Source organism: Simochromis diagramma, unplaced genomic scaffold (genome assembly GCF_900408965.1).
Source record: "Simochromis diagramma unplaced genomic scaffold, fSimDia1.1 OVJJ01000355.1, whole genome shotgun sequence".
Taxonomy (NCBI): Eukaryota; Metazoa; Chordata; class Actinopteri; order Cichliformes; family Cichlidae; genus Simochromis; species Simochromis diagramma.
In genome coordinates, this window is record NW_024387174.1 from 2058736 (window position 1) to 2079410 (window position 20675).

The 20675-nt window shown below is 43.0% G+C and overlaps 3 protein-coding genes and 1 long non-coding RNA gene across 11 annotated transcripts; 3 read left to right on the top strand and 1 right to left on the bottom strand.

Annotated features, from left to right (window-relative positions):
• The first annotated feature begins 15 nt into the window (after positions 1 to 15).
• Positions 16 to 7750, top strand: si:dkey-7l6.3 (zinc finger protein 155). Of its 4 annotated transcripts, XR_005698458.1 has the most exons (6): positions 16 to 762; positions 1950 to 2065; positions 2703 to 2829; positions 5082 to 6590; positions 6677 to 6750; positions 7638 to 7750. XR_005698458.1 is itself a non-coding variant. In XM_040049391.1 (4 exons), the coding sequence occupies exons 1-4, from the start codon at positions 471 to 473 to the stop codon at positions 5918 to 5920; spliced, it is 1374 nt and encodes a 457-aa protein (XP_039905325.1). In that variant the 5' UTR covers positions 16 to 470; the 3' UTR covers positions 5921 to 6773. The 4 variants fall into 4 exon arrangements, 2 of the variants coding, with proteins under 2 accessions (XP_039905325.1, XP_039905326.1); XR_005698456.1 differs by lacking the exon at positions 7638 to 7750 and having other exon boundaries at positions 6677 to 6972; XM_040049391.1 differs by lacking the exon at positions 7638 to 7750 and having other exon boundaries at positions 5082 to 6773.
• Positions 7675 to 14633, bottom strand: LOC120744853. 3 transcript variants are annotated; one of them, XR_005698462.1, is made up of 4 exons: positions 14115 to 14211; positions 9050 to 9650; positions 8116 to 8354; positions 7675 to 7792 (listed from the first exon to the last, which is right to left on the bottom strand). It is a non-coding gene; the product is annotated as an uncharacterized LOC120744853 (long non-coding RNA). The 3 variants fall into 3 exon arrangements; XR_005698464.1 differs by lacking the exon at positions 9050 to 9650 and having other exon boundaries at positions 14115 to 14633; XR_005698463.1 differs by lacking the exon at positions 14115 to 14211 and having other exon boundaries at positions 9209 to 9318.
• Positions 9233 to 13965, top strand: LOC120744812 (zinc finger protein 648-like). The gene is made up of 3 exons (XM_040049393.1): positions 9233 to 9623; positions 10576 to 10636; positions 11418 to 13965. The coding sequence occupies exons 1-3, from the start codon at positions 9261 to 9263 to the stop codon at positions 12362 to 12364; spliced, it is 1371 nt and encodes a 456-aa protein (XP_039905327.1). The 5' UTR covers positions 9233 to 9260; the 3' UTR covers positions 12365 to 13965.
• Positions 14634 to 14773: 140 nt separating the features above from the next.
• On the top strand, positions 14774 to 19925 carry LOC120744816 (zinc finger and BTB domain-containing protein 17-like). 3 transcript variants are annotated; one of them, XR_005698459.1, is made up of 5 exons: positions 14774 to 15309; positions 16431 to 16528; positions 16610 to 16691; positions 16850 to 19205; positions 19242 to 19925. XR_005698459.1 is itself a non-coding variant. In XM_040049397.1 (4 exons), the coding sequence occupies exons 1-4, from the start codon at positions 15018 to 15020 to the stop codon at positions 17674 to 17676; spliced, it is 1299 nt and encodes a 432-aa protein (XP_039905331.1). In that variant the 5' UTR covers positions 14774 to 15017; the 3' UTR covers positions 17677 to 19925. The 3 variants fall into 3 exon arrangements, 2 of the variants coding, with proteins under 2 accessions (XP_039905331.1, XP_039905332.1); XM_040049397.1 differs by having other exon boundaries at positions 16850 to 19925; XM_040049398.1 differs by having other exon boundaries at positions 14797 to 15309; positions 16613 to 16691; positions 16850 to 19925.
• The last annotated feature ends 750 nt before the right edge of the window (positions 19926 to 20675 follow it).

Below are 20675 nucleotides of genomic sequence, written 5' to 3' on the forward strand. Positions count from 1 at the left end.
ACAGCACTATGTTCAACTTCAGTTGATATCTAACCGTAGTACAAAGACATATGTATATTGTTAAAACTGGAACATTTAAAAATATTTAAAGACACAAATATACATTAAGTATATTTAAATAAAAAGATTATCTAAAAATACGAAAAGGAATCCAACAATTGTATCAATGGTAATATATTTAAGCGGAAATTGGTATTTATAATGTATACTTGAACCTAGCGAGGCTAGATCTTGATCTTTTATTTTGAAAGTTCTGGCGGAAGTTGCTAAAGAGACTACGGATCCACTCCAAACAAAAACGGTCGGTGCTCCGCAGCATCCATCCTATTTTTCACCGGGTTTGAAAAAAAACAAACCCTTTCTTAGCGTGAAAACGGGCGGGCCGTCGCTCCTCTGCTGAGTCCACAGTGTTTGTTAATGTCGATTTAATTCGCGGTTCGGCGGCTGGTGTCGTTTCTCGGTGGCTGAACATGACGAGCTATACGGGGTTTCACTCTCAGCTGACGTCCATCATGGAGGCGCTGACCAAAGCAGCGGTGGCGGAGATCTGCGAGCTGGTGGACGACAGCTACGCGGTGCTGCGGCTGGAGATCACCCGCAGTCACAAGGAGAATGAGGCGCTGCGGAGGAAACTGGAGCTCATTGAGTCCATCATCGCCCGGGGTCACCGGGGCAGCGCCGCCGTGCTGGAGGAGGAGGAGGGCTGCGAGAGGCTGCTGGATTTCACCCCGGGTGAGTTTTCAGGCTTTCGGTCATCTGCAGGTCAGTGACCCCGGTGATGTTTTGAGCGCGAGACTTCCGTTGTTTAGGCTCACAGCGCGTTTCAGAGCGACGTGAACCAAGCTCCATTGAAAAACAGTTTAAAAGGCGTTTTTTTCACTGCCCTGTCAAAGATTCAGATACTTTTGTCTCCGCATGATATTTTCCAATAGTCATGTATAAATTCGGCTTATGAATCAAAGTCAGGACTGCACTCAGTGTACACTTTATTCGGGTGTTTTCACTGTAAACCAAGCACTGGTAATGCGTTTACCAGTCCCACTTTGAATGAACCAAACTTTCCAGCTGCTTCCATCAGCCGAAATAAAGAAATGGTATAAAGACGCAGAAAATACGAGTCATTTAATCCTTAGTTATTAACATTTTAATAACAAAAAAGACCATAACTAGAAAAACAGAAAAGATATTGAGATTTAAAGGTGGATTTCATTAAACGACTTTATTTTTAACGCTACCAAAATTACTGACTTTGATATTTGGGGGTCTAAGGTGGGAGTTGGCAGCTGCTGTTTGACGATTCAACCAGCAGCTGACCAGTTATAAACCCATTATAAACCCAGAATAAAACCAGTTAAACCTAGTATGAAACCTGTATAAACAGTTATAAAGCCTTATAAAACCAATTAGACCAGTATAAAACCAGTTATAAACCAGTATAAAAGATGTTATAAAAACAGTGTGAAACATGTTTGTTCACTTTTTTACTTTTTTACTGTATTTTTTTCAGTTATTGACCTCTTTTATTTCATCTTTTATTTAATTGAGCTTCTTTTTGTTATTGTTTTGTCATATTTGTGATTTATTGATCTTTTCCACTGTTGTTTAACATTTTAGCTGCTTTGTTAGAAGAAGTTCCCAGCTCCTGGGATAAATAAAGAATATTTCATCATATTAAATAACCTGATAACTACAGAGCCGCTGTCTCATTCAAATCCCTTAAAAAGATTAATTAAGTTTAAGTTCTGTGCATGTGCAACATTTGGTCTGAAAGATGCAGCATTCAATCACAGTCATGTGACTTTAAAACCTTTAAAGTTTTACATTCCTCACAGTTTTAAAATCCGCACAAAACGGAGACAGGAGTGGATCCTGTGTTTTGTGTTTCTCGGTCTCCTGATTCACTTAAAGACCTTTTTTTGTGTTTGTGGCGTTTTTTAAAATTCTCTCAGATCATGCCTCGCCCGCTGGAGTCAGCGCCAAACAGCCGAAGGCGTCAAACCTCAGACGATGTGGACGTGTCGCGGTGCTGGAGGTGACAGCGGAGGCGAGTCCTGCAAACGCAGAGGTGAGATTTCCCACCACATCAGCTCTGAGCAGACCCGATCACAGTCAAATAACGATGTGATGTTAATGTGTAACACGAGGAGGGGCTTCCTTTTTAATTTTCAGAAACGTTTTTGCCTCGTAGTGTCGTTTTTTAATCAAATTAGAATTAAAATCTTAGCAGCAAGCTCAGTGAAGCTTTCTGTTTCCCTCTGAATGATTTGAAAACCAACGGCTGAACTAAATGACGTCAGCTCCACGTTTGATCAGCTGCACTAAAGTTTTCCTCTAAAATAAATAATCCAAAAAATAATGAAAAGGTCTAAAGTGTAATAAAGTTTGCACAGATTTTGATAAAAAGATGAAAATGGAATGAGTTTGGATATTTAGAGAAAAAACTTTTTTTCATGAATGTGAAAAGTCGCTAAAAAGCTTTCATCGTAATCAGGCCACACTTAGCAGGTCTCCCTGAATCAGAGGAAGCAGACTGAGGACGAGGAAACAACGTCTCCCTGAGACATCAAAGACAAAACAGCAGGAAGAACATCTCCGGACAGAAGGCCGGTTTTCTGCACAGCGCTGACTTTTTTCCTCTAAACAGCAGAAGATGTGTCACTGTCACAAACATTTACTACAGCTCTGCTTTTTCTAACTGTCAGGACGGTTCGACAGAAGCTGCAGAGGAGACAAACGAACAGGATGTTGTTCTGATAAAAGAGGAAACACCAAAAGAGGAAGCTGAATCTGACCTCGCTACAACAGATGAGCTGCTTATCAGTGAGGACGGTGAGCAAGCCAGCAAAATGTATTTAATTCCAGGTGGAGGCACAGAGACACTGTGTGAATGTTAAGTGTGTCTATTGATTTAGTTTAATTGCATTATTATTTAAGAGCAACAATCACAGATTTCCTTCTTTAAAAATGCTAAAACTCACGTGTTAAATCCTTACAGTAAAAAAAAATAAATCAATAAGTGAATATTTTAAACTAGCAGCAAAGTTCCACCAAATAAAAGCAGCAGAAACAAAATCAGATCAAACCAACTGCAGTCCAGTCAATTTAAACTTTCAAAATAAGAGCGAGGGGACAGGCCAGCAGTAAATGGATGGGCTTTTTTTCCTCTGATGAATGAAAAATAAAATTGTAATTATTTTTTCATTTGTTTTTCAAGACTTCATTTATGTATTTATTTTACCTCAAGGATAAAATATACTTTATTTATCCTAAAGTTGGGGAATTCCTGTTTTACAGCTGAAAAAAATTAAACATAAGTAGATTAAATAAATTCTAAATTTAAAAATGATCAGAAAATGAAATAAATTAAATAATTAGGAATTTAAATATGCGTATTAAGTAACAGCCACAGACTGTATAGACCAGGGGTCAGCAACCTTTAACACCCAAAGAGCCATTTGGACTCGATTTCCACCCAAAAGAAAACACTGGGAGCCGCAAATACTTTGTGACATCTAAAATGAAGATAACACTGTATATACTGTTTTTTACCTTTATGCTTTGTGTGAACAACTAAGGTGTGTTGCTTATGAAATCCATGAAGTGCTACAGAGAAAATTACATTTTATTTATGTAATTAACACATTTTGAACTCTTAAAGAAATATAACCAAAGGAAAGCTGAACTAAAATGATCCAGCAAACAAAAACTGCTGTGAGCCGCTATCCTCATACCTTGACCTGACCTGTAAAAAAATAATTGGAAAAAAAAGCTCTATGCTGCTAAAAAAGTAAAATAGATATTTGCAAAATTCTGCCTAAATATGTATTTTACCTGGTTAATGTGTGCGGCGGGGCGTGGTCTGCAGTGCCGCTGCAGGGGAGGCGGACGCACCTGAGCGGCACCCGCAATCACGCCTCGCTGTCATAACGTCTGTGCTCTCTCTGCTGTTATGTTGGTGTGTGTCGGGCTGTGAGCTGCAAAGCTACAGCCGTCTGTATGCGTACAGCAACAGTGTGTGAAAAGTGGTCAATAAAGAGATGCTGAAAAGCCTGTTCATGCAAACATCGTCGGGTCTGCCGTGGTATGTTTACAATAAGACTTCTGCTCCTGAACCTCTGCGCACAGCGTCTGCAGATCGGGGCTGTACGAAGTCACTTTCATCTTTACGCAGGACTGTAAGCTGTCGTCTGTGAGGCGTGAGCGCTGTTTGTTTGTAACATAGTTCACGGTGGAGAACAGCTGCTCACATAATGTGGATCCAAGATCCATAATTGGCCTGCCTGGTGTTGAAAGTCTCGATAAATGCACGCCGTTTCGGTGGGTATATCGGCTTCTGCGAGTGTGACGCTTATTTTGAGTGATGAAAAAAATAATAGAATATAATTTTATTTTTATATTTCAAGATCACAATAATCTTCCAATTTAGAACTACAAGTTAACAAAGAACTAACATAAATAAAACACACTTCAGCTAAATACTTCTAATTTATTTTCCCAAACCACGCGCAGCCGCACTGTAAGGACTAAAGAGCCGCAGGTTGCTGAGCCCTGGTATAGAACATAAAAAATAAGGTCAGTATGGAAGCGCCTTAAACCTGCGTTCTGTCTGAAGGCCACCAGGTGGCGATAGATGTGGTTGCAACAAGATTTCTGGTGCTGTTGAAGAAAACAACTCTGACCTCTGTAAGCATCTTGCTGCTGAGTTTATGTGCTCTCTCATTTTGGCTCATTCTGAATTTTAAAAAAAAAAAAGTTTTGAAAATCTTGGTCATGTAAATGATCTGTAACCTGTCAGTCACAAGTTATTAGCCAATGAGCATGATTCCACCGTCAGACCCGCCCCTCCTCATCACCTCTTGTTTTTTTGCAGTCAAGCTGAAGCCCTCAGGCTTTAAACTATCTGTGGTAATAATACATGAGAAAGTATAATTTCAAAATAAAAGCATGTGGTAGAGCACGTGCAGGAAAAACAGCTGTTTTTGTTTCTGTCACATTAAAAAACAAAATCACACGATAAAAGAGGAAGAAGAGATTCCTTACCTGCTCCGTTTGAACTTCAGTTTTCCTCTGTGTGTCTGCAGGGACCGAGGTGCCGACGTCAGAGACGGAGGACAGTGAGCAGGGCGCGTCTCGGTTGAGGATCTCAAACACAACCTGCGCCGACCTTCGGCCGTGGGACCAGAATAATAACGCAGTCTCAGAGCAACTCGCGCATCACGAGTCCCGCAGCACGCCCGGTTCCCCGCGGCCCGCAGGGGGCGTCGAAAGCTGTTCCTCGGACATCGTGTTTGACTTGGCGTCCGAGTCGGAAGACCGCGTTGTGGCTGTGGCTCACAGCAGGAAGTCGTTCCTGCTTGAGTCAGGAGGAAGTCCGGCCTCGCTGCCCGGGACCTCGGAGCTGAAGCGTGGCGTCTCCCTGATTAGTTCACTGCCCTTTGACTCAGAGCTGGATCTGTGCTCATCATGGACCAATCAGGGCCTGCCGAGCATGGTGCCCGTCCCTCACCGGCCGTACCTGAAGCCGGACCAGCGTCCCACGCTCATGGACAAACCGTCTGACTTAAATGCCGGCGGTTTCCCTTTGGCGCTGGCGCTTGGTGGCTCCAGGCTGGACGCTCTAGAGCTCAACCGCTACAGCAGGGACCGCCGCTTCGTCTGCAGCTACTGCGGCAAGTGCTTCACGTCCTCCCGGAGTCTGGAGACGCACGTGCGCGTCCACACCGGTGAGCGGCCGTACAGCTGCGCTCAGTGCGGGAAGCGCTTCACGCAGTCGGGTCACCTGAAGACGCACCAGAGCGTGCACACCGGGGAGCGGCCGTTCGCCTGCGAGCACTGCGGGAAGAGATTCGCCGGGAAGCAGAACCTGAGGATCCACCAGCAGAAGCACCATCAAGGCGAGCAGGCGGTCGCGGCCTTTTAACCTGGTTACCAGAGAACTCGCTGCTGTTACTCAGTTCTAAGACATTTGATTGGAAACTGATTTTATATCCACTGATCAGCCAAAACATTAAACACTCCTAACAGGCTTCCCTGAATAAATAACATCGTGTGCGGTCGGATTACAGTGGATGTTCAGCTCGCAGCACATTTCTAGAAACGAGAATAATTGTTGCCATCTGACCAGCCTGAAGGTGGAGGAACAACATGGGAGGAGCCAAGCAAAAGAGTAAAAACAAAGGAAACACAGGAGAAACCCTGGAACTGTTCACTGTGGATCAGTCACCGTCAAAATCTAACTTATCCACTTCATACCTGCTTCTTCACTCTGTCGTCGTCCACTTCTGTCTGCAAACTCTTCTTAAAGTTCCACAAAACCAACAAAACACTGAGGACCTCCACCCGCTGCACCTGTGGCAGCACGAGCTGGTTCTAATGTCGTGGCTGCTCGGTGAACAGACCTGATCAGTAGCTCTGACTGCTGTTGTCTTTCAGGCCTTACCTGTTTGTAACCATCTGCCTCTGTATTAAATGAGGCCCTCTGACCTGACCCGATCCTTCGTTTCTTACAAACAAACACGGCCCTGTTTCCAGGTTCCCTTTGATTGTTTTCAAGATCAAAAACTGAAGAAACCGGCGTTTGGATGGAGCATGTGAATATTCTTTGTTTGGCGTATATCTGGAAATAAAAGTGTGCGCGCTCACGTTGATCATTTTCTTTGCTTTGCTCGTGTTTCAGGTGCAAAATCTGAGGGAAGCAAGAAAATTCATATTTTGGACGTGATGGTCATCTGTTAACGACTGTGTTTTAAGGTGGACATAAAAAAGATCCATCAGAGAAAGAACCACAAAAATACAGTTGCTGTTTAGTTCAGTCGATCGATTAGGAATTCTCAGTCTGATCTCATAACTTAATATAAGTTTATAATGTATAATAATGTGTTAAAATTAGAAAATAATTCAATTTTCAAGTGCTTTGAGGGGTCAGTGAGACTAGAAAAACTTATTATTTCCAGTTATAAAAATATGTATAAAGTATAAATTATAAGAAAATTAAAAGTCAGTGTGAGCACAGAAAAGAAGTTCAATTATAAGATGTCAAAATTATGCAAAAAGCATCTGAAATGTGAGAAAAACTTTCAATTCTAGATTCTGAGAACATTAAATATTAGAGAAAAATGTCAAAATTATGACAAGAAAAAAGTTCAGTTTAACATAAAAAAAACTACAAAGTTATCATTATTTGTCTTAAAATGTCTAAATTATGAAACTTTGTAAAAGATTGTTTTGAAATTGAGAATAAATTAAAGATGATAAAATAATGAGAAAATTCTTTTTTTAAAAAGTGAAAACATAAAAATTCTGTTTTTCAAAATAAGATGTGAGTATTACGAAAAAGCATGATGAGATTAAAAAGTAAATCAAAAGATAGTTTAAAGAATATAATGACATATTTACATTAGATGAAAATGATGAGATGTTAAAAGTGAAGAATTTCACCATTAAAAACGATAAAACCAAAATGAAGCTGAGAAGTGAAACAGTAAATAATGTTAAGAATATTACAAACATTTAATAAAAACATTAAAAAGTCAAAATTGAGATAAATGTAAGTAAAAGGTCAAATAAATCATTTCATTGTGATTTAATTTTGTCTTCATTACTTTAGGAAAACTAAACGATCCTTGATTTACCTGCAGGTTAACACACCTGGAGTTCTGCTTTCTGAGGCGACACCTGGCAGCCAATCAGAGGACAGCGTTTCCTCAGGCAGCGTCTTCTCTTTGTTGTGTGTTTGGAGTCTGAACCGTGCTCTCCGTTCAAACTGACAGCTCCACCGCTCAGCCTGCAGTTTCTAATAAAAACAACCAGAATCTGTCTTTAAATTATTCACACAGTGGCGCACACACACGCCTCAAAGCAGTTCAGCAAAAATATCATTAGTTTTCAGAATGCTTCAAGGATCTGAACAGCAAACAATGTCAGTTTGTTTATGTTTACAGTCCTGTTCTATTTATATTGCATTTACTTGAATCTTAATTGGCTTCTATTCTTTCTCATATTTACACAAGTGAAAAATAACAAAATGATAAACAATATAAATACGTCTGTAGGTTCTCAGCCACTGAGGATAGGGTCAGCCCAAATACACTCGGAGTCCTGAGCTGTTGAGGTCACCTGAGGAAATAAATGCTTGTCGTGTCCTGAGAGCCGATGTCCAATCCCGTTCAGTGATGGTGGATCACAGTGGACACTTGACCTCCTTCACTCCTCTCTCAAACTGCAAAATGTGAACACTGGCTTCCTCCTTTAAATGCAGGTGTACAGCTGAATCATCAACCCGCGCTCACATCTTGCCTCGGGTGACCTCAGCATGATGGTAGGGTGGACGCTCAACAGGTCACCCTCAGGTAAACCTTGAAGGGCAGGGAACCGACGAGGGGTTAAACACCCGGGAAACACAGCCAGTTATCTTAGAACTGAAGAGGCCTCTTGGATGAAAAGCAGAGTCTTCATGAACATGTCTAAAGACTAAAATATTAATACAAAAGCACAATAAACTAAGGTAATTGAATAAAGTATAAGAAACAAAGGAATGGTACAATAAATGAAAGATTATTAAAATCCAGCCTCTTCTATTAGATCTTATAGTTTGAGTTCATACATTTTCCAGTTTTACTTTGAATCTTTATATTTATAGTTAGTTATTTTATTTTTATGAGTTTGTGTCAGTGTCATTTTGCATTTTTGTTATTTCAAAAGAATTTTATCTATTTTTTTTTTATGTTTTGATGATGATTTTGTCCAATTTACTATCTGATTTTTTTAAAAAGTCTATTATATATTTTCCTTTTCCTACCGACTTAGCTTTACATTATTACAATTACATTATTATTATTATTACAAATAATGGTTTTATTATTTTATTTAATCTGCACTTTTCATTGTTACCATTATAGACAGTTTTTTCTTATTTATTTAAACCTTTTCACTTGTACTATTTTAACCGCCTGAAAACGCACTTTTTTTCTATTTTTACATTAAACTCTTAGCGCTGTTTAATTACGCATGCTCTGTTCTGTTTTCTTGCCGTTAGCAGTCGCTCACTGACCGTGTTCTTAATGTAGTTCTGTGGATAACAACAGGCTCTTATTCTGAAGGCAGCGGTGTTGTTCCGGAAGTGAAGTATTGCAGGAACCGTTTTCTCTTTTTTCTCTTTCCGACGGTTGAAAGTCCAAACAGGTTCCGCTCGCGGCTCCATTGCGCCCACCTTGCGGCTCCGTGTGGTCCGGTTCGGGTTCGGATTCCGTTGGTTCGTCGGGATGTCCGGTTTAAGCAGCAAAGCTCTCCACGAGCAGCTCTCCGTCATCATGGCCGCGCTGACCAAAGCGGCGGTGGCGGAGATCTGCGAGGTGGTGGATGAAGGCTATGCGGTGCTGCAACTGGAGATCACCCGGAGCCACAAGGAGAACGAGGACCTGAAGAAGAAGCTACACCTCATCGAGTCAATCGTGGTCCGGGGGAGCAGCGGGGGAGGAGGAGGAGGAGGAGGAGGAGGGGAGGCTGCGGATGCGGAGGGACCGGAGGTGTCACCGGCGGCGGAGGCTACGCAGCAGTCGGGAACAACGCCGCAGCAGCGGGAAGGTGACAGACGAGGAGCCGCGGCTGGAGCGGTGCGGGAGGAGGTGAGCACTCCGCCGGTCTGAATCAACCTGAAGCCCGGGAACAGGCAGACATCAGAGAGCAACAATAACAATGATAACAACCGCAGGTTGGAGCCGGAAGTGTGATACAGTCAGCTCACACAACGGAATAAATAACATTTTGTCTGAATGACATAATTACCTAAGAAATGTCCCGGAAACTTTCTAATAGAAACACGTGTATGTAATCACAAATATATGTATTTGTTGTAAACAATAATGACTAATAAAATGAACTGAATCAATCTGCAATCAGTATTCAAAACAATTCAGATGATCGTTTAATTTATTGATATTGTGTGCCAATGCTTAAATATTTAACTCAATGTTTTATCTAATCTGACAATAAATGGAAGATATTTACAACGTGTGGCCTTTTTAAATCGCCCAAAATTCTCTGAATCTGAGGATAATTTATCAAATCTGATAGTTATTAATTACTGCAGTAATAATCAGAATAGTTTTGGAAATAATTTAAAGTTAAAACTAGTTTAAAAGTTTTCATTTATTTCACTTGAATTAAAACCAAAATGTATAAACCTCGAGTTCATCCTTACAGTTAATCAGTACTTAAAAAGAATCGTTTTCCTCAGATTTAATTTCACTTTTACAAACAGGTTTATGCCATCAAATTTTCTTTTCCAAACAAAAGGAGAAAATGGTCTTATCTCTGCACATGCTCAGTGCAGCCTGATGTGTTTGTTTTGTCATCAGGCCTGAAGCTGGTTTTGTTTTAGAAACCTGAGGGTAGTTTGAGAGAAAGCATGATCTTTAACTGAAGATTTGAGATACTGAAGTTTAAATTAATTTCAATGATAAGTCAGCCAATCAGGAGTCCAGAAACATTTATTCTTCTTTAGTTTGTGTTTCTATAAAAACAGTATTTTAATCGTCTCCTTTTAACGTTGTTTTTTGTGTTCTGTGGCGTCTGCAGCTTCCAGAAGTGGTGCTGATTAAAGATGAGGACTCGGACAGTAACGACGTCTTTGAGGAAGGTGAGAAAACGACCTGCAGCAAATCTTTTGTGTGTTTATTAACAATGATTAAGGTTGTGTTCATGCTCCAGAACGATTTAAAACAGAGAAAAAAACAGAAACGTCTCTGTAAAATAACTTTCTGCAGAGCTGTAGCATTACGGTTATTTACACCCAAACTTCAAAATTTAATTCCAAAGTAATAAAAAATCTGCTGCACTTGACTCTGAACGGACCACAGGGAACAAACAAGCATTAGTAAAGAAACACATCAATAAATTACCAACCATCTCTATTCTAAATAAAAGCTGTAACCGGAAGGTCGCCGGTTCGATCCCCGGGCTCTCTGTCCTGGTCGTTGTGTCCTTGGGCAAGACACTTTACCCTACTTGCCTACTGGTGTTGGCCAGAGGGGTCGATGGCGCGATATGGCAGCCTCGCTTCTGTCAGTCTGCCCCAGGGCAGCTGTGGCTACAACCGTAGCCTCCACCAATGTGTGAATGTGAGAGTGAATGAATAGTGGTATTGTAAAGCGCTTTGGGTGCCTAGAAAAGCGCTATATAAATCCAATCCATTATTATTATTATTATTAAAGTGATTCATGATGAGAAAGTAAAAAAAAAAAAAAGTGTACATGTGTAGATTCATTCCAAACGGTTCTCATGTTTCCGAAAGCGTAACATATTGTTGTATGTTAGGTTTTGGGATGAGAACGTGATGTTCTGATGCTCAACATTTCACAGCATTGAATCTTATCATGAAAACTTTAATGATTCTTTCTTTCTTTTATGTAATTTCTTAGGTACTAAGTTAACAGCTGATGGGGTGGCGCCTGCAGCCAGAGAGGGCATCACGTCGACTCCCATCAGCCGGCGCACAAAGCGGCGCTGGCGTGAAAGCTTGGAGTCCGAGAATAGGTCATCGTCTGAGCAGCTGGCACAGAAAACATCCGACCTGACAGCAGGGACGCAGAAGACCGTGTCCGTCTACACTCTGGACTCTCCCGATCGTGAGCCGGGGGGTTCCGAGCAGCTTGACGACGAGGTCGAGATGGAACCTGGCGAATCTGCTGGGCCGTACTCGTCACAGATGGACCCCGACATTCATCTGGTTCAGGAGTGCTCGCTGGTTCCTTCGAACGCCAACAGGCCGGTTTATTTTAGCAGCGGCGCTCTGATCGAGTCTCCGTCAAACCAAGCAGACCTCGATCTGACTGTCGACCCAGGGTGGCCCAAACAGTCAAAGGGTCAAATTACTTTTACTGCGTTTCACCAAGACGGAAACACGGATGGCGACGCCTTTGGACTGAAGGTGCTCAGCGTCTCCGGCTCGACCCCCACAGACTGCCAGCTGTCCGAAGCCAGCAGCTCTGCCTTCGAGTACGAAGACGGCGGTGATGTCATGAACTTTGCCCTATACAGGGACCAGGCAGGGCGGCCGCAGCTCTGCAACGGGCAGCCGAGCGCAGGAGGCAGAGGGAAGCGTTTCGCGTGCTCCCTCTGCAACAAGACGTACGCCACGTCTCAGAACCTGGAGGTCCACATGCGCATCCACACGGGCGAGAGGCCGTTCAGCTGTGAGCAGTGCGGCAAGAAGTTCACCCAGTCGGCTCACCTGAAGTCGCACCTGAGCGTTCACACGGGCGAGCGGCCGTACGCGTGCAGGCTCTGCTCCCGGAGCTTCATCGTCAAATATAGCCTCAAGTTGCACATGAAGAAGTGTCACCCAAACGTCCCGAGTGACCCCTAAATGCTGGTTTTTATGAACATTTAAAAAACATTTATTTTGTGCTCGAGCTGCATCCATCAGCTAATATGACTATTTTTATAACTTAAATTATTACTTAAATTTATCATCTTTTATTCTTTCACTCTAACATCTCAAAACATAAGAGATCAAATCTGTCCATAGTTTATCTAACGTGCTTCACGTGTCTGTGTCACTCTGTGATTGGCCCACATGTAGTTCAGCCACTGAATCTGATGCATCTTATCTCTAAAAACTGCCTGTAAAAACCAGTTAAAATATTTTATTTATATCAGCCCTGTTGTCTTTATTTCGGGTGACGTCTCTTGTGCATAAGAAAAAGCCTGGCAGTCGCTACAGACATGAATTGGCCGTGATGGTACTGGGACTGTATATAAAAGATGGACATGGACACTGTGCCATCACTACAGGCTCCGCTTTTTTGAAACTAGAAGTGACCATATTTAGATTATAGGGTAGCGTGCAAAGTTATCAGCTAATGCAGAAGTGCCTTAACCTGCATTTTTAAGATGCCACCAGGGGGCGGTAGCTGCCTGGTCCTGTAGAAGTCTGTGTGGAAACTGCCCTGTGACCTGACCTCTGTAAAGACATCCCTAATGACTTATAGGCCCAGTCGCTCATTTTCAATGAACCCTAGTTAGTTTTCTAAATTTGGATCATTCTAAAAATTATCCAGGACATGAGTCTGCTAGACGACTCTATGAACAGGTGAAGTCACGTCAGCTACATCCATCTTGTAACACTGTCCTCGTCCTTAACTTAAAGCCTTAACAGATTTGAAATATTTCACCCCCCATGCTGCTCTTAGTCTTCAAACTGTCAAAAGAGACTAGAACCATATTTGTAGCAGTTACCATAGCAGCCTGTAAACATCAAAACATGTTTACAGCTGCTACGGTAACTGCAGCCTGCCTCACTGTTGAAGTAGCCTCCGGTGGACATCAGAGGAACTGCAATTTTTCCTTGTACTCCGAAATGCTTTTTTTTTTTTTTTTTTTGTTAACCCTAAAAGCTGCTTAAATTGTTACCACATCACTATGTTCAGCTCCTTTTACCTTAAATACTGACAATTTGAGTTATTTTAACAGACATGAACAGGACACGTGAGCGACACAGAAAGAAACCTTTCTAACAAGAATCACAAGGCACGTTACATGTGCTCATCCATAAGCCAGGTTTGTATTGATTAATGTGTTTACATGAATCAATAGTATTACCAAGCAAATCTTTGTGTTGACATGTAGCTACATCTGCACGTGCAGCAACACCCAAACAGATAGAAAACGTCTCATTCTGAATAATTTAAACACTTATGATGTTTAGGGTTTCTAAGTTCATAATTTTCTGTTTTCTTGTTAACATTTCTGCGTTTGTTGGACAAAAGAAAAAGGTTCCAGGAAGCTGTTACACACATTTTTAGGCTTTTTAGCTAAAATTAGAGCATCATGTTCATCAGTTAAAAGCTGTGCTGTTACAAAGTCTACTGCACATATTGGAAGTTGTTTCACAGAAAGTATTGTTGATACGGTTTATGTTGAATGACAGTTTGTCTAATGTTTGGGTAATAAAATGGTTAAAAAGTGTTTTGCATCTTATTTCATGTGTAAATAATAATTCGTTTGTTCAATGTAGATCAGGATTTGCAGAAACTATCAAAAGCCTTCACAACCAGGTGCAATGTTTGTGTGGTTTTTCCAGACTGTCATTGTAAATAAGAATATGATTTCATTACCTGGTTAAATAAAAGTTCACTGGCTTCAGGCACAATGTTGAGGTACAAAGTGATGCCACATGAAAGTACAGTTCAGTTTGAGTCGATATCTCTGCAACACAATACACAACGTTTCATTTCTTCAAAGTCTGACTTAATTTTCTCACATTAAAACTAATTTTTAAACAAAGTATATTTAGGTATTTAAATCCAGAGAACTTCTCAGTACTAACCATTTCTGGCTTGAGAACCTCGTTATCGCTTGTTTTGTTTTTTCCTTCTTTGGAAAAACAATTTGTAGGACTAAATATTGGCAATATTTATGGCTTTATCAGTGAGCAGGAAATTAGACTACTGGTTGATTTGGTTTGATTTTGTGATTTTATACAGAAAAGCTTGTTTTTAAAATCACATTTTCACACATGTAGTTGTTTAATATAGCTTTTACTCTTAAATAATTACTATATTCATTTACATTTGATGGTTAGACACGCTTATTAAAATGGGGACGGGGGTACCGGAGCAAAAAGGCTCTGGTAGAAAAACATCATACATTTCTTTTTTTTTTTTCCTTCTTTTTATAACGAACAAGAGACTCACAAAAACAACAAATAAAATAAAATGTTAAAATGAAATATAAACGTGAGTTGATACAGGTTTCATCTCCCTAAGAAGGACAATCAAACGAGGAGTTATTGGGACGTTTTCATACCTGAAATTTGCTTGAAACAGTAAAAGGATACTTTGCACATGCGCACTGTGGATTAATTCCAGCCCCCGCCATCACTTCCTGGTCTGTATCGGAGAGCGCACATCAGGTGAGCGGCTACATTCAGGTAAGCTAACGGTGGAGTCTAAGGTCCTGCCTCGAGCCCGCGGTGTGGATTGTTCTGCTTCAGATACACGCACGCGCTGGATTGGACAATGTCCCCCGCGGCCGCCTTCCACGCGCAGCTCGCCTCCATCATGGAGGTGCTGGCCAACACGGCCGTGGCGGAGATCTGCGAGCTCGTGGACAGCGGCTACTCGGTGCTGCAGCTGGAGATCTCGCGGAGTCGCAAAGAAAATGAGGTGCTGCGGAGGAAACTGCGCCTCATGGAGCTGCGGGCCGCCCGAGCGACCGCACTGCGAGCCGCGGTTACCGCCAGCGGCAGCGCGGTGCTCCACGCGAGCGGCCGCGCACGAGCCGAACTGAAGAGGAACGCGACCGCGACAGGTAACCGACCGTTAACTTCTAAATTCACAGCAACTACACTGTAAAAACGAAAGGAAAACTTTTTGACCAGAGTGCAGCATGAACTCGATTAATTGATGCGGTCAGTTTGGTAACAGACGGGGTTGTTAATCATTTCCAGCGGCTTTGGTGTCAATGAAATAAACAACAGAGTACAAAAAGAAATGTTTTATGTTTATTATTTTTCTGACTCTTTCCATTAGTTTTAGAGGTCAGTAGCACTTCTGATAGTATGAAGCGATTCCCGTGCCCTACCTGCAGAGTTTGCACAGGAAGTAAAACACCTCCAGACTGGCACATTAATACGTGCCATTGCCAGCAGTTTTGGTGTGTCTCCCAGCCCTGTCTCAAGAGCATGAAGGAGACTCTAGGAGAGCTGGACAGTAGGAACCTTAAACCATCAGCAGAACCAGTATCTTCTCCTTTGTGTAAGGAGGAACAGAATGAGAACTGCCAGCAGGCCACTAGTGTGAATGTCTCTTACCAAGCAATCCGAAGCAGACCTTACGTGGGTAGCCTTAGGGCCTGAGTTCCTCTTCTGTGTTTATTGCCCAGCACTGTGAAGCTTGATTGGCATCAGCCATAGAATACCTGATTTGGCAGATCCCCCGCTGGCGCCCTGTGCTTTCCACAAACGAGGGCAGGCTCACCCTGAGCACACGTGATAGACGTGAGAAGGTGTGGAGACATCGTGCCAAAATTTGGTGGTAGGTCAGTGATGGTATTGGGAGGCATTGAGGGATGCACAGATGTCTACTGGCTAGCCAACGGCACCCTGACTGCTGCTAGGTAACGGGATGCAGTCCTTGGACCCGCTGTCACAACCTGTACTGAAGTAGCGGGTCCTGGGTTCCTCCTGGTGCACGACAATCCCCGGCCTCATGCGAAAACCCAAAACCCAGTAGAACACATCTGGCGCATTGTTTTAATCCATCCAACACCTCAGACTGTCCAGGGTTTTTAAAGAACTGATGTAGATCAATTTGCAGAAGAAAAAGGACATAAAAGGACAATAAAATCGCAGCAATGCACAGAAAAAAAATAACATTTACAGCTGTACATGATTCAGAACTTTAAACGCCATCCTCACTCACCTCCTGCAGGTGAGGTAGTCTTGTCCAGAGTGTCCAATCAGGCGATGCCTCAGTGCAGAGACCACAACTCGCCTGCAGAGCCGAGACAGGAAACCACACAGAGTACGGTGAGTAGAAAAGGTGGGAGGAGCATTAGCAGGATTTCCTCCCTCACTCTTCATTTTTTAACCTCTCTCCTCCAATTCCAGCAGCCTGCAGATGCTACCACAGCTGCTGTGATCAAAGTGGAGGACGATGACTGCGTATCCTGGTCCCAGTCTGAGCCGGACAGTAAGTATAAGAACCTGAAGAGAGCCTTTTTCTTCCTGTTTGACTCAGTGTAGTTTTAGTTTGTAGCTGGCTCATACAGAACAGATCTAAACCCCGGTGGTGTCCAGTTTAAGCTGTGTAAGAGGCTAAAACTCTTTCTGCTTTCCTTTTATCTCCAGAAGGTATCTGTCATAATGAAGAGGGACAGGTGGAGGCAGAAGCTGCAATCAAACAGGAAGCCGCAAACGATGGTGGCATCTCGTGGACGAGCGGGGAAGTCAGCTCTACCTCCACCTCTGTCCAGAACACCCAGAGGTCAGAAACCAGCAGTTACGACTGTTTGATATTTGAGCCACAGCTTCAGCATGGCTCCCACACCACCCAAAATCCCCTGGGAGCGGAGGCCGGCTGCTCATCGGCGTCCAATTCAGGTGGCAGCTTCACATTCCCGCTCAGCAAGGTGAGTCTGTCTGCGGCAGAGCGACCTGCAGGTTTCCAGAGCAGCCAGCAGAGGGCGGTGCCTGCAGACGAGCTTCCTGTTAGGAAGGAGACGCCAGGAGAACATCGCTCCTTCATCCGGAGGGGCGGGTGGAGACAGGATGCCATCAGCAGAGCGGCAAGCCACAGAGGCGAGGATGGCGGGGGAAAGTCGTTCGTCTGTAACTGCTGCGGGAAAAAGCTCGCCTGCCTCAAGAACCTCAAAACCCACATGAGGGTCCACACCGGCGAGAAACCGTTCGTCTGTGCGCTCTGCGGTAAACGCTTCTCAGACTCCAGCAACCTCAAACGCCACCAGAGCGTCCACACGGGCGAGAAACGCTACGGCTGCGTCCACTGTGGCAAACGTTTTGCCCAGTCGGGATCGCTGAAGGTCCACATGACCGTCCACACAGACTGCAAACAGTTCAGGTGTTCGTACTGCAACAAGACATTCATATCAGGCAGCCACCTGCGGCGCCACATCACTCTCCATGCAGGAGAGAAACGGTTTGGCGCCGTGCAGTGACAGCTGGGAGAAGCGGCATTGCAGATATCTGCAGTGAGGTAGTCTCACAAACACGTGACCTACTGTAAAAATGTGTATCGTGTATGTTTGAACACAAAACAGATGTTCTTGGATCACCTGCAAACGTTTTCACGTGTTTCATTGGAACATATGGCAGCAGACAGTGTGGCCGCCGGGGATCGGCTCGATTTCAAGCCACTGCTTCCAGTTTTAATCAGACTTCTGAGTCACTCTTAGTCTGGTCTTCTTCCCAGGTGAGGAGACACCTGGACAGATTAGGTCTTAATATTAATAATAACTTTATATAGCACTCTTCACCAGGTAAGAACTATGTACATAAAACAACACAATCGATCATACAGCACAAATCTAGTTAAAAGCCAGTCTAAATAAATGAGTCTTTAGCTGCTGTTTAAAAGAATAAATACAATCAAGGCAACGTAAAGATGGAGGCAAAGCGCTCCACATCCTGGGGGCCACCGCTCTGAGATCTGACTCCCGTGGTCTTTAAATGTGTTGGTGGGACTACCAACATCCTTTGATTAGATGATCTCAGGCTGCGAGAGGGAGCGTGGGGTTCTAAAAGACCGGAGATGTCGGCAGCAGCGTCACGACGTTAGAAGTCAGCACTACGAGTTTGAACTGGAAGCCAGTTCAAACTCGTGAATTAAACTGGTGTAATGTGCTGTCTGTTTGTTAAGAGCCTTGCAGCAGCAGGTTGGCTGGGGACATCCTCAGTGTCCCCCCAGAGGAGCTGGAGGCATCTGGTTCTCTGTCTAAACTTTGACCTTTGACCCAGGTAACAGAAGGAAGGCAAGAAAGAGCTTTGTGTCCATCAGGTATTTGTCTTGGGCGTCAAGGTTGTCATGTGTAATTAAAACTCAGCTTCAGTTAACTGTGTCCATGCTTACTAACCTAAAACCAAAATGTAATCGTACTTTCAGTAGTTTCAGTCTTTGTAAAGTTTCTGAACCCAAATAAAGCCCGAGGAGCTGTTGCACTTTGCCAGTAAAAACAAAGCAAATCCACAAAATCCAAAGCTAACAGCTCTGTTTGGATAAAGAGGATGGATGCTGAAGTGTGGTCACATCTGCAGAGAAAGAACTACTCAAAAGATCCTGAACTGAACTCTATGGAAAAAGGTAACAGCCAATGAAACTTCCATGAGGGGAAAAAGACTTGAAGTGTAGGGGAAACGTTTTTAGTGGATGGTGATGTTTGATTTAAACTCAAAACTGTTTTAACAAGTGAATCCAAAGTGGGCGCCACAGCCTCCTGCCTGGGCTGGGAACTCGTTTAAACTAAATAAATACAGTTTTGAAGCAATTTTACCTTAAAATTTCTATTAAACATTTACATTGAAGAAAACATCCATCCCACTGTCTCATTTGAAGTTGAAGTGGTAGCAAGCTCAGGAGGGCACCTGAGACTTTCCTAGACTTCTGTTTCTCCAGCAATGGTTTCCAGCTCTTCCTGAGACGCTCCCAGGATAAATATCAAGTGCATTTCTGATTTCCTCTGGATCTATCGTCACCCATATGGGATTGGAAATCCTCCAAGGGGAGGTGCCGAGGAGGCATGCCGATTGTGTCCTGAACCTCCTCAGATGTAGGAACAGTAGATCTAGGTGGAGCTCCTCACCTCCATCTCTAAACTGCCGCCCATGTGGGCCGATGTGACGACCAGAGGTCGCCGACTGTTGAGTGAAGTTTAGATACAACAGGCCAAGTAAACAATAGTCTTTCCCTGAACTTGTATGTGAGCGATTAAAGAGACTACAGATCCTGAGATCAGCTCCAACACCTGAGCTTTCTGTGTGGCTTCCCCAACAATCCAAAGACGTTCAGTTATTGGGGAATCTAAAGAGCCCATAGCTGTGAATGTCAATGGTTCTCTGTGTCTCTGTGTTAGCTACGTGTCAGGTTGGTGAGCTTTCTGTGGCAGCTGGGATAGGCTCCACCCTCTGATAAGAATAAGTGGAAGAGAACCTCTACTTCCTGTTTCAAATTTCACTGGTCATGGTGTCACCGGGCAGGGACCAAAAATAATCCTTCACAAGTCTTGTGGTTTTTCAGTAGCAGGTGTTTTATACAACGTTCATGTGTGAAACTAGCCTGTGGTTGTGTGAAGGTAACAAGTGTTTATGACTGTACATCGAGTTTCATTGTGACTGACGTGTAACTGAAGAAACGTGAACGAACTTCCTTTTTCTTTTTTATCATTTTTAATAAAAGCAGCTGCTAAAATCAGAGCGCTCTGTTTTTGTTTTAAACTATTCTGATCACTTGAAATTTGATCCTTTAGGCGTCTCAGTTTTAACATGACAAAAGTGGAGAGACTGGGTGCGATTCGTGTGGCTGGTTGCTTCCACGTTCTGCGCCCTCAAACGCTTTCCTGACCAGGTTTCGGTTTTCTTAACTAGTTTAAAGCTTGTACTGAATTCAGCACAATATTATTTATTTTTTTAATACATTTTGGTCCCATTGAGAGCCAAAAAAGATAAAGCACAAACGTTTTGACTATATTAACACTACCTTCACCTTAAGGTAGCAGCTTGTTTGATTAGGATTTCAGGCTCGCTGCAGGGTGAAGGTCCAGCCAGTGATACTGAAGAAATTTGAGTTCATTCACCATCGATGTAATCATTAACAAAAACTAAAAAGTCTGAATCGCTTTCAGAAGCTGCCAATGGGACCATCACATGATCCCCAAGTTTTGCATGTTTTGCTGAGAAGCTGCAGCTTATGGCCACTTCCTGTTGGAGCCGTTAAAAAAGAAAAGAAAAGGTTAGACTGATTTAAGTTAACTTGAGAACCCACGAAAGTTCTCAAATTGATTTAAACTCACACATCAGCCAAATCTACACGGACAGCATGGATGGGCACGAGTAGATTTGATGAGATCTGTAAAGTTGGAATTTCTGAAATCTGTAGAAGATGATGGATTCCTGCTTGTGGGTTTTATTTCCTGGGCGTTTTCTCTGACAGTTCTCAGGTATT